The sequence below is a fragment of the Symphodus melops genome, assembly GCF_947650265.1.
Source record: "Symphodus melops genome assembly, chromosome: 21".
Lineage (NCBI taxonomy): Eukaryota > Metazoa > Chordata > Actinopteri > Labriformes > Labridae > Symphodus > Symphodus melops.
This window is the reverse complement of record NC_136711.1, coordinates 18,310,945-18,325,521: the sequence shown is the minus strand read 5'-3', so window position 1 is coordinate 18,325,521 and position 14,577 is coordinate 18,310,945. Positions and strand designations below refer to the sequence as shown.

The window sequence follows — 14,577 nt, the reverse complement described above, 5'->3', positions numbered from 1 at the left end:
TGAAGTCACGAGTGAAAAAATGCTGTCATACGTACGCTCGGAAATGTCAGGACCTTTTCAGGATTTGTGTGTGTGTATGTGTGTGTGAAGCCAAACAGGTACCCAAACTGTCACATTTTGAACATCGGGGCAGCGACTGGGTTGCCATGTTTGATTTACCCAGGAGTGAGAATGGACTGACATGAAAGGGTTAATTTATCACGGCTGCTGTTCACAGGAAATGATAACAAAAAGACGAGCGCTTTCAAATATATCTTCCTTTACTTTATTCATGTACTGTACAGTATTTCATTTCTCTATCACACTATATGACAATAATGGCTATCATTTACTACAAAAGGTTGCATAAATAATTTAAATGTGGAAATAAAAAATAAATATGCAGTTCATTCTTTGTAACAGTCCTTCTTTGTGTGTGTAGGAAACAGCCGCTCCGTCCCCTCGCTCCCTGCTTCTCTGTCACGCCGTGTCATGTGAGGGCACGGCGGCGGCGGCGGCGGCGGCGGCGGGAGACCTCGCAGATATGATATGTACAATCACAATATGCATCACAGCTCTCCGTTTACACGACAACAACAACAACAACAAGAGAAAAAAAAAAAAACCTTCCAGTTTCTTTTTCAGACAAAACAATCGAAAAAAAAAAAAAAAGAAGCAAACATTGTCGGAAACAGTTTAGACAACCAGAATCAGGAAGCAATATGAGCGGAAAGACACGGGAGCGCTGACAATGTGTGGAAAAAACAACGTGACTGTTCTTCATGAAACGCAGTCTCAGCTGAGGCGTTTCAGAGGAAGGAGGTCGTGTCGTCTGGGTATCGCCACGTCCTCTTCCTGCTGGATTATTATCAGTCAATACAATGATAAAAAAACTCAATTCTTGTTTTCAGTTAGGTTATTTCTGGTCCTGTTTGTCCTGCTGGAGTTATTTACAGAGTGGGAGCAGAGAGTGGAGGTGGATTGAATCCTGCATCATGGATTCTTTTGGCCGCCGTCTGTCCATCGCTGCTCTATTTGGCTGGCTGCAGAAGAAATTCCGGCGTGGGCGTCCTAGAGAATGCTCTGCCCTTAGGTAACAACACAACCACGCACAACATTTTTTCTGATCCCTCCTACACACGTGTGCACTTTCTGGAGGAGCGATTTCAGAAAACAAGAGCTAACTTTGTCGAGCAAAAAAAAATGTCTTTTTACGAGTCCACTAACACAAGACTGGTTTCATGTAGTTATTAACAGAAGTCCCTGCAGAGGTGAGAAGTCAGCCAGCACAAACACTTTGCATGATCGCTTCGATTTCTCTGAACTTTATGCTGATTATACATGATCAGAAATATCTTTACATTTTCAGCTTCACTGTTTCAATGGCAAATAGTGAGACTAATTTTGGCACAATGGGAGCCAACCAAACACCAAGACCCATGAGCTCAAACTCATGAGGAAATAACCCATGAGATGATTCCTCGGTGCAGCCATCCATGCACGTAAAGTGAGCGTGAGTAAATAAGGCGTACGATGAAACTGAGGGGAGTAGGAAACTTCACCACATCGGGGAAAATTTAGAGCAGCAAGACGTTAGCCAGCCAGCCGATTTGTCCATCAGGGTTAAGTTAAAAACGACTCCCGTCGTGTACTGACACAACCGCCAGCTCGGCATCGGACTTGCAGCCTGCTGTTTCACCAAGCTCTCACCTCCGTGTAAAAGCCTGTCTGATATTTACTCTATTCTGTCACCATCACCTCAGCCTTTGTGTTAAACAGGCTGGCTGACTGACTGCACTGAACTTGAAACGACTGTTTTAGGGTGGAAGACGTTGTATATATGCTGCTTTATTCTTCATTATTCTCAGCTTATATTTCCGTTTTCCTGAAGTCAGAATGATTTAAGTTGAATTGTCTCTAAAATAGGAGGCGAGGTTCAATTAGCTTTGCCAAGAAACGTCCTGTTGGAAAGTCTTTCCGAGAGTCTTTTATTACTCCGAGTGCGTTTTAAAGTCTGAACCTTTTTACTTTGACTTCATCAAAACAGTCTAAGCGCTACTCCCACTTTCGCTAGCGTCTGTTTAAGACACATATCTGGACTTCTACTTGCACAAAGGAGTTGTACTTGTGCCGACTCTGCTACCCAGTGACCAGATGGCGTTAGCGCCTCCTCCCCTCTTATCTTTTCCGACTCTCTGTGTCCAAGTCGCTGCAGTAACTGTCCTAAATGTGTGCATCGTGGAGGTTGCCGTTGAGCCTTCTCGTTGAGTGACAACTTTAGTGGGCTGTCAGAGCTCTGTCTGGACCACCATACAAGCCAGGACCTCTCAAACCTGTCAACATCCCCCCAGAGGTGCCAGCATCCCCTCCATGCAGCCAGACGGAGATTACAACCACTTTGGAGCACAGATAAAAAAAAATCTTTTTCAGCTTTCATCAGTGCTGTGTAGTTCTGCATCCGCTGGATGTTTACACAGATGGGTTTGATATTTCAGAGATGACTTCTCATTATGCTTGTATTAAATATGTAAGAGAAGAGAATAAAACCCAGGGTCAGGGAGGTTAGGAGCTGTCAGGGCGATCAGATGTTCATGTTATCCGACTTGCTGCTCCAACTCTTGACCAGTCCGAGCCGTCGCGAGCCCTGGCATCCACTCTTTTTGTCATGCAATAAAAGCAAAGTTCACCAATATGCCGACAAATGGCTGAAAAAAAAAAAAAAAGAACTGATGACTTACACCAGCCCAGCAGTTAGCTTATGAATCTGCTCTCTTTGAAAATGTCTCCTCCATCTCCTCCCTGTTCGAAGGAGACGTGTTGGTTGGTGTGTCGTGTGCGTGTGTGTGTGAGTGTGCTGTGGTGTCAGTCCTCGTCCTTGGAAGTAAGAGAGGAGCATCAGTAAGAGTTCCCAATCAACGGAGAGTTAGTCTTCCTCCGGTCCTGACTCAGCTTTTTGTTGCGCGGCCTCTTCGGGACCTCCTTGGCCTCCGATTGGTTATGATGAGGCCTGAAGCGCTTGCACTTGCAGGAGGTGACCACACGGATTTTGTAAGTCCGAGTGTTCCCGTTGGGACAGTGCAGTTGGACCCTCCGTGTCCGGGAGTGAGCTGGGATGCAGCGGTACTCCGATGCGTTATTCCTCCACCACTTGCCGCGAGCGATGGAGTTGGGCATGAGGTGCGAGGGCATGCACTGACCCGAGCACACCAGCTCCTTGACGGGCTTGGCGCTGCGGCAGGATCCGTCGGTGATGTAGCGGGTGGATCGTAGCTCCCTGCAGCTCAGCTCCGAGGCACCTGGGTGGAAGAGCAGGATATCACGGTTACAGTCATGGCTGCAGCCCAAAACAAACACTTTGAAGTGCAGAATGCTGGAATAGACATCCTGCAGGTTAACTGCTTCAAGACCGCAGCTGCCTCTACTTCAAGTTTCACAATTTATCTCACTGTCTTCACGTTGACGTCACCTGTTGTATTAAGAGTTTTAGAGACAAACAACACAAGCCAGATAGAAACGGACCCTGGAGCTGCCTTCAATTCTGACTGGTGTGATTGCACCAGAGAAAAACTAAACACATTGCAATCGTCTTTTTTTTTTTTTTTTTTGAAGTGAAGGTGAAGAATTGAACTCAAGAAAATTTGATTGATGTTGTGATCAGTAACCATGGCAACACACTTAACAGAGGCACTTAAATGAACTCAGCTCATTCGTATCACGTCTGAATTTAAAAGGCAGAACGGAGCTTGAGATTTGATTCATGGTGTGATCATCTGAAATCTATGAAATCAAGCTGCACCAATCAGCTGATGGAATATATTAGACACTGTGAAGACAAATAAATAGCATCCAAAGTTGAGCTTTGATAGTTTGAGTTTTACTCATTTTTGCCTTTAAGTGTCAATTCATATGAGTTTACAGGCAGTCAGCATTAATCGGATATATCAGTGGATTCTCTCTTTTCTCACATCATGTTATTTTGTCCCGTTTTCATGCTCAGTGTTTGAGTCTCCACTTTTTTCTTTGAGCTGCTCTTCTTTAGTTTCTTTTTTTCCCTTGATTTACTTATTTTTGTTACCTTTAGTCTCCCAGAAGATCCTCACTCAATTTCAAAATAAAATCTGGGTTAAATTAAAACGGCAAGTACAGCACGCTCATCTTAAGACGGCGATAAAACTATTTTTCAAAATGTAACTGGAATTTGTAATTTAGGACTAAAATCCTGTTTAACTATCAAAATGAAGGAAATCAAAGTTTGTTGCCCAGTTTAGAGCTTTCAGCAGTCGGCTGATCCAGAAGCCGTTCTGACAAATAATGAAACAGTCAAGTTGAGCACAATTTCTCCATCGAGGTTCAGACTTGAGTTATTGTTTTATTCCCTGGTGTGACCTTTAAAAGAGGAAAGAGCTCTAAAGTAAATCAGCCTGAATTGATTTTGAAATGAATGAAAGACAAAATAGCAGGAAATAATACGGATGGACAGTTTGTGAATCTGATCCTTGGTGTAACACCGACAAATCGTGGAAAAACTGCAACCAAAGAGGAGCTTTTTACAAAGTCAGATTATCGCAACAATTTCTGCATTTATTAAAGAGTGAGGGTTCGATCCGAGTTTCTGAATTTCATCCATGGGCTGATCATTAGTAGATGACGGGACTCGACTTAGAAATCCAGCTGGCAGCAATCAGCTGATAGAAAATCCAGACCAGAGGGCCATTAAACAGCTCAATCAAACCTAATGGAGGTTTTTTTTTTTTTTTTTTTGTTTCGTGTGCTGGGAGAGAAAAACTGGCATCGAGCGTTTTGGCCCTCAGGAAACGTATGTGGTGATGGAGGAGTAAATAGCTGTCTGGTTATTTTAAGGCAGCGCTGCAACTGTACAACTCTCAGCACACTGGACACGGGCCAGACTGATTTAAGACAACACACTCCAGCCTGTAATCCTATGTTTCAGCCACAGCTTTTAAACAGCCGCGCGCATGAGTTATCGTGCTGTGTGTGTGTGTGTGTGTGTGTGTGTGTGTGTTTTTACAAGCTGTGTAAAAAAGAAGTGCAAAAAGGAACTGTCGGTTAAGAAATGATACACTCAGCGAGGGATCTGTTTTCCTCTGTGGCTTTCTTTGCAAAAAGGGCTGAACAAAGGATTTATGTGAGGTGACTTCCTTTTTTTTTTTTTTTCTCCTCATGAGAACCTGATCTGGTGTTATTCTGTGGCCGCCGCTAAAGGGACCACAGGAGTACACAAAGCCTGCAGCACGCACTGGGCAGCACTTTGTTTTTTCTTTTTTTTTCTTGCACTCATTACGACCTTATCCTGGAAAGTCAGGGTGTCTGTGTTTGTTGTAATCCGCTCTCAATCTAAACATTTCTTCTTCTTCTTTTTTCTCACCGCTCTCAGTCTGAAAACAATCTGAACTAATGATGGCGTCCTTGCACTCTCGACTTCTGTACAGTCGCATGAGTGTGTTTCACCTCCCGGGCAGAAAGAGGTGACTGGACTGGAGGGAGCCCAGCCATGGTTTAAGTCTCTGCCGTGACCCCGCAGGGACCTTGATAAAACCACCCAAGGATGAAAACTGAGCTGAAGGATGAGGAAAATAATCCAGGAGATTTTGTGTGAAACTCAACACATGTGCTGCTTATCCCTGTGAAAACGACAGGAAGTATTTTCCAGCCCCTTTTTCGGCGACTAATGAGAATCAATCTTCTGTCTTATACGCAGTGGTTATTTGGCGTTAAATGTTTTTTATTTGATTATAAAACATGAACGTGAGGCTCTTTATAGGCCGTGGCAACACATTTGCATTCTCGAAGATGACAGAGACGTGTCATGTGATGCAGTAATCCTGTTGAAAGTGTGGAGTTATTGCCTCGGAAGACAAAAATCACTCTCGCTAACGCATCTTGATTCGCTAATTCCCCTCATCAGCCTCTAATCTAATCAATCATCTCCTCCTCTTTAATCCCCTCTTTGTGTGTCCCTGATTAAATGGAGGCTAAACTGTGGGAATCTCGCACCACCCATCTCGAGTCCACGAGCGAGAGCCGTGAGATTATTCGACATTTGTACACCTCAATCAGACCCTTTAGTGTCCACAGGTGGGAATCATTCGCAGAGGCAGTGTTGCATTTAAAAAGCAATTTCCAACAAAACCCCCAAAAGACATCCAAACTGTGAGACATGTTGTTGCAATCAAATAGTTATAACCTAAGTAGAGCTTGACTAATAGTATAAAGAGAGGAGGAAATAACGTGGAAGACAACGTGAAAAAAAAAAAAAGAAAGAAGGCATGATGGCTATCTGAGCGCTGCTTCACGATGTGGAGGGGGGAAGAAACCACAAGAATGTGCGTCTGCGGCGTCGCTCTCATCACACTCGGCTCTGGCAGCGGATGAAGAAAGCAAACAGTGTTCACACTCTCACCAGAGAGCTGCTTTAATCAACGAGTCAGTGAAAAACACAGCTCAGTGAAAAGACTCATTTTGGCAGAATTTGAAGATTTGACAGGAACAGTGGGGTCAAGTCGTCATGGATCGAGATGAACCCAGTACATTTTAAAAGAGGCTTCTTTTTTAAGAGTTATCTGATCACTTTAAAGTATTAAATGGGGATTTTGACCACAATCCCAGAGCACAAACACTTAATTCCCCACAAAAAAATGAATCAAATACATTTTTATCTGAGAAATAAAAAAGTACTCTCCATAAAACCAGACTTTTAATTTGTAAATGTCTCTCTCAACATTAATTAATTAAGCATTTACAAGTCCTTATATTTTAATTGAAGCCATATTCGTGATTAATAAACTATTAAAAGTAATACATGTATGGGCTGATTACAGAACACTTTTAATGCTGCATATTAAAGTAAATGTCTAATATATTTCAGGTTGATTCCTATAGACTTCAAATATGCACTGATTCATAATTAAGCTGCTGTTTTTTTATCCTTTTTTTTTTTTTTAACCAAACTTTGGTGACTTACTGTATGAGACTGAGTTTGCCGTCCTTCCGCCGTTCTTCGGCCTGTTGTTCATACTGTTGCCGTTGTTGTTGCTGTTGTTGTTATTGTTGTTGTTGCCGTTGTTGTTCGCCTGCAGCGTCGCCTCTCGCGGTGTTCCCGTGTTTTCTATGAACTCCGGTAAAATCTCCGTGCCGTCGTTCTTCAGTACCTTCCATCCCTTGGCGGCGGCGCAGCATCCCTGCAGCAGCAGCAGCAGCAGCAGCGCGGAGCTGGAGACGAGGAGAGCCGGAGACACCTGCATGCTGACCGACGCTCCGAGACACGAGAGGCACGAGACGCACGAGACACAGGGGCGAAAGAGCCGCGCGAGGAGGGAAAAGGCAGCACACACACGCGCGCGCGCAAGGGGGAGAGAGAAAGGAGAGATAGAGAGAGAGAGATGCCCGTAAGAAGAAGTTGCTTAGATCCAGTGACAGTGAGAGAGGCGCGCGCTGTATTTAAGCTTTACAGAGGTTTTCGTCATGCTGACAATTAAGAGTTTACACAAAGTGGGAGGGGCGAACCTGGGCTGAAGATTCATTGAGAAACTATTGGAGGGGGAGATCTAAGTGGTTGATTAAGGATGGGTGAGAATAGGAGGGAAGAAAAGCAGTGGAAGACGAGGAGAAGAGGAAAATGAGAGGAACAAATAAGAGAAATAGAAAGTTTAGGTAGTGGGAAAATTGGAGAAGAAGGAAAAAAGGGGGGATAAAATGATTACAGACAGGGTGCAGGAGATGGAAACAATGGAGAATGAGAGAAAGGAGGGAGAAGAGAAGAGGAAAATAGAGGAGAGATTGGGGTGGAAAGAGATGAGTGAATGGAGCAGTGAAGGGCAGACAAAAAGGAAGAGAAGAATATTTAACATAAGAGAAGGAGGGAGAGGAGAGGAAGACAATAGAGGAGAGGACGTTGTGACTAGAAAGGAAATAAAAGAAGAGGGGAAAGCAGGAGGTGAGGTGAAGTAAGGGAAGAGGAGCTGAGGATGGTGAGAGAGGAGAGGATAAGCAGCTGATTAACACATCTGTTTAAGTCCATACATGTATCTTATCCTCCTTCATGTCCACCACAGTGTGTTGTGATTTAGTTGGTTTATTTTGGACTCCTCAGGGTCGGGTTTCAAGGTTTGATACACGGCTTTACATAGTGAATTAATCACCTTTAATTATTCTTACAATTATGGCTCTCAGTAGAGGCATTAAAATCAACTCCAAAATGTAAACACTTCCAGCATCTTTCTTTCCTCATATTTAAAGAAATCCTCTTCCCTTCACTTCAGCACCATTTTGTCTTTTAAATTAATCTTGTTGGGGTTTTTTTTAGGGTTTTTTTACATGCAATATTCTGCATCCTCATATCTGGTTTGAATAAAATAATATGAGGTGCACTCTCTCTAAAGTTCTTGGCGTCCCTCGTGCCCTGCTGATTTGATGAGTGCTGACAGCTGGAGGCTCTCTCACTCAAACACTGCCCTCTGGAGGACTTGTAAAGTGGAGACGAAGATGAAGAGGACGCCATGGTTATTAAAGGGAGGGGGTTTTTGATTTCCTCCTCGTTCTTTTGCTGAGACAGAGGCACGTTGAAAGAATAGCTCGAGTGATGACAAAGAGGGGACAATCACAGTTTTTTTTAAAACATCTTGTACCCGTTTATTTGAGGCAAAGTGCGGCCTCTATAATCACACACGGCCTCCTCTTTATGGTCCATCTACTTTTATAGAATGATAGAAGCCTAAAATCAGGGTTTGTAGCGCTGTAAACAACCGCTGCTTAAGACTTCCTGCAGGACATCACTAGACGTAAGATATTTGATGATAAGACTTGGTTTTAACATTTCCTCCCAAGGACGTGACAACAGAACATTTTGAAGACGTGTGAGTTCGAGAATTCTGCAATTCCTATTTCCAGCGAGCGGTCCGGTTTGGTTCAGTAAACCCTGATCGTCTTCCTTGCGTCTCCACAGCCATCCGTATACCCTCACATGTCACTAACTCCCAGCGGCGTGAGACGGTGTGAACGGCCATTAAATTCAACAAAGAAGAAGAACATGACACAGCAAATAAAGATCAATGATTCCGAGGACGGTCTGCATCTCCGAGGCAAAAACCCCCCAAAATGATCCTCCTCAAATCCACAGGATATTTACACATAGCTGTTTGGAAGTATAGATGCTTTCGAGCAATCGACGGACTTCAGCTTCAACCTTCAGGATCGGACTCTTGGCACCCCGGCAGAAACAAAAAGTAGGATGGTACAAAATCAGCTACATAAATCCTGTCTCTAGGTGGCTACGGCCCACGAGGGACGGTTATTTCTCCCGGATAGACTGGGATAAATATCTTAGGTCGTTAGCTTGATTACGTACGTAGCTTTAGCTCCTCCCGCGTGTTTGTCGTGAGAGTCAAGAGAATCGTTCTGCAGCTCGTTCTCGCTGAACGTCATACGAAAATGTCTCAAAAATTAAAACGCGTTTGTGTTTCTGCGAGTGCTGACGGAGCTGTTGATGAGGAATCCTCAAGTCCAACATTTGTCTGCGTCTTAAAGTAACTGGAGCAGACATCTTTGTCTTCCCATTGTGTGTTCGCCTGCAGCTCTGAGGTTATGACAGATTTTTTTTTTTTTTTTTTTGAAGTGACAGATGGATGGTCCCAGTGTCTGCACGACACAAAGCCAGCTCTGATTACAGCCTTCTCTGCGACTTAGCGACCGATGTCAGTCTCGCTCTCAATTTAGACCTCTCTTGGTTTTCCTTTGCGAGAGTCTCCGGGCCCCCGCACAGTGTTTTCGATCATGATAACAGTACAATGAGGCCTAAATAACAGTCAGATGCTCACCAGATTGAAAGACAGCCTCCAGTGCTGCAGAGGACGGAGGAGTGTTTATGGACTGAAAACACTGTTTGTCTCCATTTCCATAAAAATTACAAACTGGCCAGCTCCTTGTGCGCTGTGTTTGTTATTGCGATCCATCGTAAACGTGCGTTAACTACATAATCACGCAGGTTGGAAACAAATGTCCAGTTTTTCCAACACAATTACACACCAATCAAGTAAATATGGAGATACTGTTACTGTGTGAAACTCTGCAGCGTGAGAGGCTGAATTATTCATCTTGTGTCCGCTACAATTATGCAGAGTAGAATCAACTTTAGTTTTCTGGAGTTTCATTTTCCCTCCCCGGAGAGACGTTACAGTCCGATCTTTGTAAGACGGACTGAGAGGGAACACGTTTCGGAATTGTTGGTACACATTGCTGTGACGTCGCCGCAACATGCTAACGATGTGAAATGACATCTTCGTTCAGAAAACAGCTGAGACAATGTCTTCTCCTCGGCCCATTGGGACGGACGAAACCTGGGTTTGTTCTCGCAGAGAGCAAATGGACGATTGTCTCAGCATTCATTATCTGACTCCGATAATCTGACCCCATTTACTGCTCCGAATTCATTTCCTTTTAATTCTCTAAAAAGGTTCTTTTTATCAAACCTTGTTTAAAAAATTTTTTTAAGCTTTTATGCCTGTATTGTAAAAGACAGGACAGCGAAGAGAGTCATACATCGAGAGAGAACGAGAGAGTGCAGGATGACATGCAGGAAAGGAGCCACAGGTCGGATTTGAACCCTCCACGCAGAGAGGCCTTAACCGACTGTGAGACAACAGCGCTAACCCCTGCAGCACCGAGCAGCCCGAACAAACACACACTGTAAATTGTGTGTGTACCTAAAGATGCATTATTTCAATATAGACCTGATGATTACTCCACTGAATGTTTATCTAAGAACAAAATATATCCAACTCCTTTGCACGCATGAGTCCTAAACGTACAAGAATGCACTTTCTGTGAAAGGACTGATTAGAGCTAATTGCACAGATAGCAACAAGAAAGGCTGATATGGAGTATTTATGGTCATAAGCGCGCAGATATTTATTTTTTGTTTATGCATTTGAATTAAAGATCATTCATATCGAACATTTAAAGGAGCTGCACTTGGCTCCGTTTGATAAGTATGTTTGAATCAAAAGACATAGAGGTATTGAAGTCTGTTTCCTCTCATTGGAGCAGATCGTCAGCTATGACAGATTCATGACACGTCTTTACTCTTTTTATTGCCACAGAGGTGACATGTTTTTTTCTTTGCATTCTTTCTCGGCAGATCCAGAACTGTTGTGTTCCCTGCGTTTACGTTTCACGCTGCACATCCATGTGTAAAGAATCTAAAGATCATCTTTGACTTCAAAGAGTTCTGTAATGATGATCAATCGCCGTGCATTGACCCTGGACGTATCTGAAAGTGTTTCATTATTGACAGTGGCTCTGCTCTGCATCACTTTGTGCATCTCTGCAGAGAACGGCCGAGCTAACTGTCTGCACGTGTTGCATCAGCTCAGACAACTGATTCATCACGTGCTCCTTCGTATACACACCGCTCTCTCCCAACCATATCAGTGCAGCGGCGTGTAATGAATATAATTCATCACTATCCAGCTGAAGAACAGTGCCAGAGAATTAAGTAACACAGGATTAAAGAGAGCTTTGAGCGCTGACTGGAGGAAGATGCTTGAGATTGCGAAACAGGTTTTAGCTCCGTGATTTGTATTTTCCCTAACCTGACTTCTAACTCTTGAGTACAACTTGTTTGTCTGCTGGCAGCCATGACGGCGTTCTTCAGAGGAGCAGGAGGTCACTGGGAGGTGGCTGAGCTCAAGTCGAGACATGATAAGTCTTGAAGTCCACTCTGATCTTTTATGTGGTTTCCAAGCGGGAAAACAGCGGAGTTAACCCGGGCCTGCTATAAATCAGACTCCAGCCATTTCCATTGTTTGTCTTTGGGCTTTTCAGAGAATCTTCAAAATAGCGAGTACGCCCACTGAAATACCCTGAAACGGCAGAGTATAGTAGGAACTGTGGGAACTACCCTGGCTCGACCCCAGAGACCACACTTAGCTCCCTGCTAACCAACCAGAGCGCCTCGGCACACCGCTCACCACCAGCACGCTGCCTGCCAGCCGGCTGCAGGTGCTATTCTGAGACGGGAGAGAAATCACCCCAAAAAATGATCACTTCACAAAACTGACATATCTTCTATCAGCTTTAACGGCTCATTTTGTCAGTGTCGACTCTACACGTAGCCTTGGCCATGTTGGACTTCATCACCAAAACAGCAAGTACATTTTTAGTTAGTTGTATAGAGGAGTCTGAAGTGTCTCTCTGCTGATTCAGGAGCTCAGATCTTTACATAGTGTACCGTCTCTTTAATTCAAACAGCAGTGTCATAAAATGTCTAAATACAGAGTGTGCAGCAGACGTGGAAACAAAGGCGGTAATTATCACTGTCGCTTTACAGCTCGGGCAGATGAGCGTCTGTCTCTGACTACGCCGTCGTAACCTCCCGTATAGAATGTGTGAATTATCTCTTTAACAAGTGAACCGCCCCACCCTGAGGCAGCTTTTATGGGAAGAACAACTAAGCGTAACTTGTGACACCTGTGGAAGTCATAAATGAAGATTAATTGTGTGTATTGTTTACGCTGTACCTAATATGGCTGGTGGTCATTTTAACGACCACAGTCCCCTAATTATAGTTTTTTGGGGGAGCTTAGACTTAAAGGGTGAGCCCTTTGTTGACCATCACATGACACTAAACTGCAATCACACGCAGTTTAGTCAACACGTCCATCCCAAGTGAGTGAAATGTGTTTCTTTAAGCCGACTAACAAACCCCAGTTTATAAAGAACACGAGCAGAAGCTTGCTCTGATTTATGAACAGGAGGTGGTGAAACAAAAATCTGGTGCGGCTTCAGCACAAAATCAGCACATTTCTCCAAACTGTCAAAGTCTCCCAGAATGCTTTGCAAGGTGTGCCAATTAGGCATAAAAGTAGTCACTGCCTTGTCCATGACGACTCGAACACAGACGGTTACTTTCAGCAACTCAAACTTTCTTTTTTCTTTACAAGGTTAATAAAAGAAGAAAACAAGTTTGTGAGAATAACCCACCGTGCTTTAATCCAATAAAGTTGAATTAATAACAGGGGTATTAAAAGCAGTCGTGCCTCAGCTCGTCACGTGAAAGTGCTGCAGCCTGCTGTCAGTCGTCAGCCCACCCAGCGTGCAGCCTGCTGAGAAAGTCCAGCCTTTGTTTTACGTTCAAACGTTGCTTTTCTGCACCTTCTCACAAACTCTGACCACACAGGGAACAGTTTTTGGGGCAGAAATGGCTGCATGCCTCGCAGATACAATCACTGTAATTGTGCAGCCGAAAGTAAAGTATGTAGGTCTTTATTTGTGTGGCACTTTAAACGCACTTTGTTACAAATGAAAAAATAGAGTCAGAAATGGAACACAAATAGATCACAAAAGGAACAACTTAAAAACGTGTTAAAAGAAAGTGTGAGAAAAGCTTCACTGTATAGCATGCTTGTTTGACGCTTAAACAGGGTGGATCCTCTGTCACAGTGAGCACGTCCTGAAGCTGATGTAGGAATACATAATCCGTACATGTGTGCACATATATTTTCACATAATCAAGTCATAAATGGAAAGGTGCTTGTATGAATTCTCATGAGAACAGGACGGTGCGTCACCATGCACACAAATGCTTTTCTGTATAAACATTCATAATAACGCAGATGACCTAAACCATGCCTGTTAGAAGAAGAAAAAAAAAGAGCACTTAGCCTCTCATTAATGAGGTGTACACTGCTGCAGCATAAAGCTCCAGCGCTGTGTTATGAATATGAGCCAGTTAACTTTAAGCAGGTGATGCTAATTGAGTGCTACAGCCCATCTGGAAGTGATTACATCAAATCTGTCGCTCAAAATGCAACTTCTGTAAGAGAACAGGCTCCAACGCGGAGAAACAGACCCCGATGAACAACCCAGGCCGTTGTGTTTGCATGCTTGGAATTAACAGATACTTCATGGAAACAGTGTGGGGAATACAAAATGTTCACATTGTAGAGGAGCGCTGTACTTAGTCGTCTGCTGACTGTTGGAACAGTAATGTGCAGCTCAAGCTGCGAAGGGAGGCCCGCGTTTCAACAAAGATATTTTAACAGCTTACATAAAGCATGTTTTACTTTGTACACGGATCCTCCCGAGAAGTTAAGCGATTCCTTTAACTTGTTCCCAATCTTCACTGAATTTAAAGATAGACTGAATGCTTGTTTCCAAACATTCGTCCAAAAACTGTTCAAACTGTCATCATTGTGATATTACATTGCAGGAAGTCGGCAAATTTAAGTGCCGATTTGGATTTCGCGACACAGCGTCAAATGGATTTGTCTCTCAAGCTGAGATTTATAAAAAATAAATAAAAAATTGAGTAGGTTTTTGATTAGATAGGACAGCTGGAGAGACAGGATAAATGTTGGGAGGAGAGAGTGGATGACACGCAGCGAAGAGCCGAGGTCGGATTCAAACTCGAGGTCCCTGCGATGAGGACTTCACCTCTGTGGGCGCGCAGCATAACGGCTCAGCAATCGGCACCACTCAACTTTTCAAGTCTTCGACAAGTTGTTTTGCACTTTCAAGGAGATATTTTGTTGATTCAAATAACTAAAATCTTTTTTCTAAAATCATTTTTATACCAAAGCCTGC

The 14,577-nt window shown here is 43.6% G+C and overlaps 1 protein-coding gene across 1 annotated transcript; it reads right to left on the bottom strand.

The window, feature by feature from the left end:
* Positions 1-242: 242 nt before the first annotated feature.
* Positions 243-10,445, bottom strand: sost (sclerostin). Its single transcript, XM_079334418.1, has 2 exons — positions 6,962-10,445; positions 243-3,275 (listed from the first exon to the last, which is right to left on the bottom strand). Exons 1-2 carry the CDS (start codon positions 7,239-7,241, stop codon positions 2,875-2,877), a joined length of 681 nt encoding a protein of 226 aa, XP_079190544.1. The 5' UTR covers positions 7,242-10,445; the 3' UTR covers positions 243-2,874.
* Between the last annotated feature and the right edge of the window lie 4,132 nt (positions 10,446-14,577).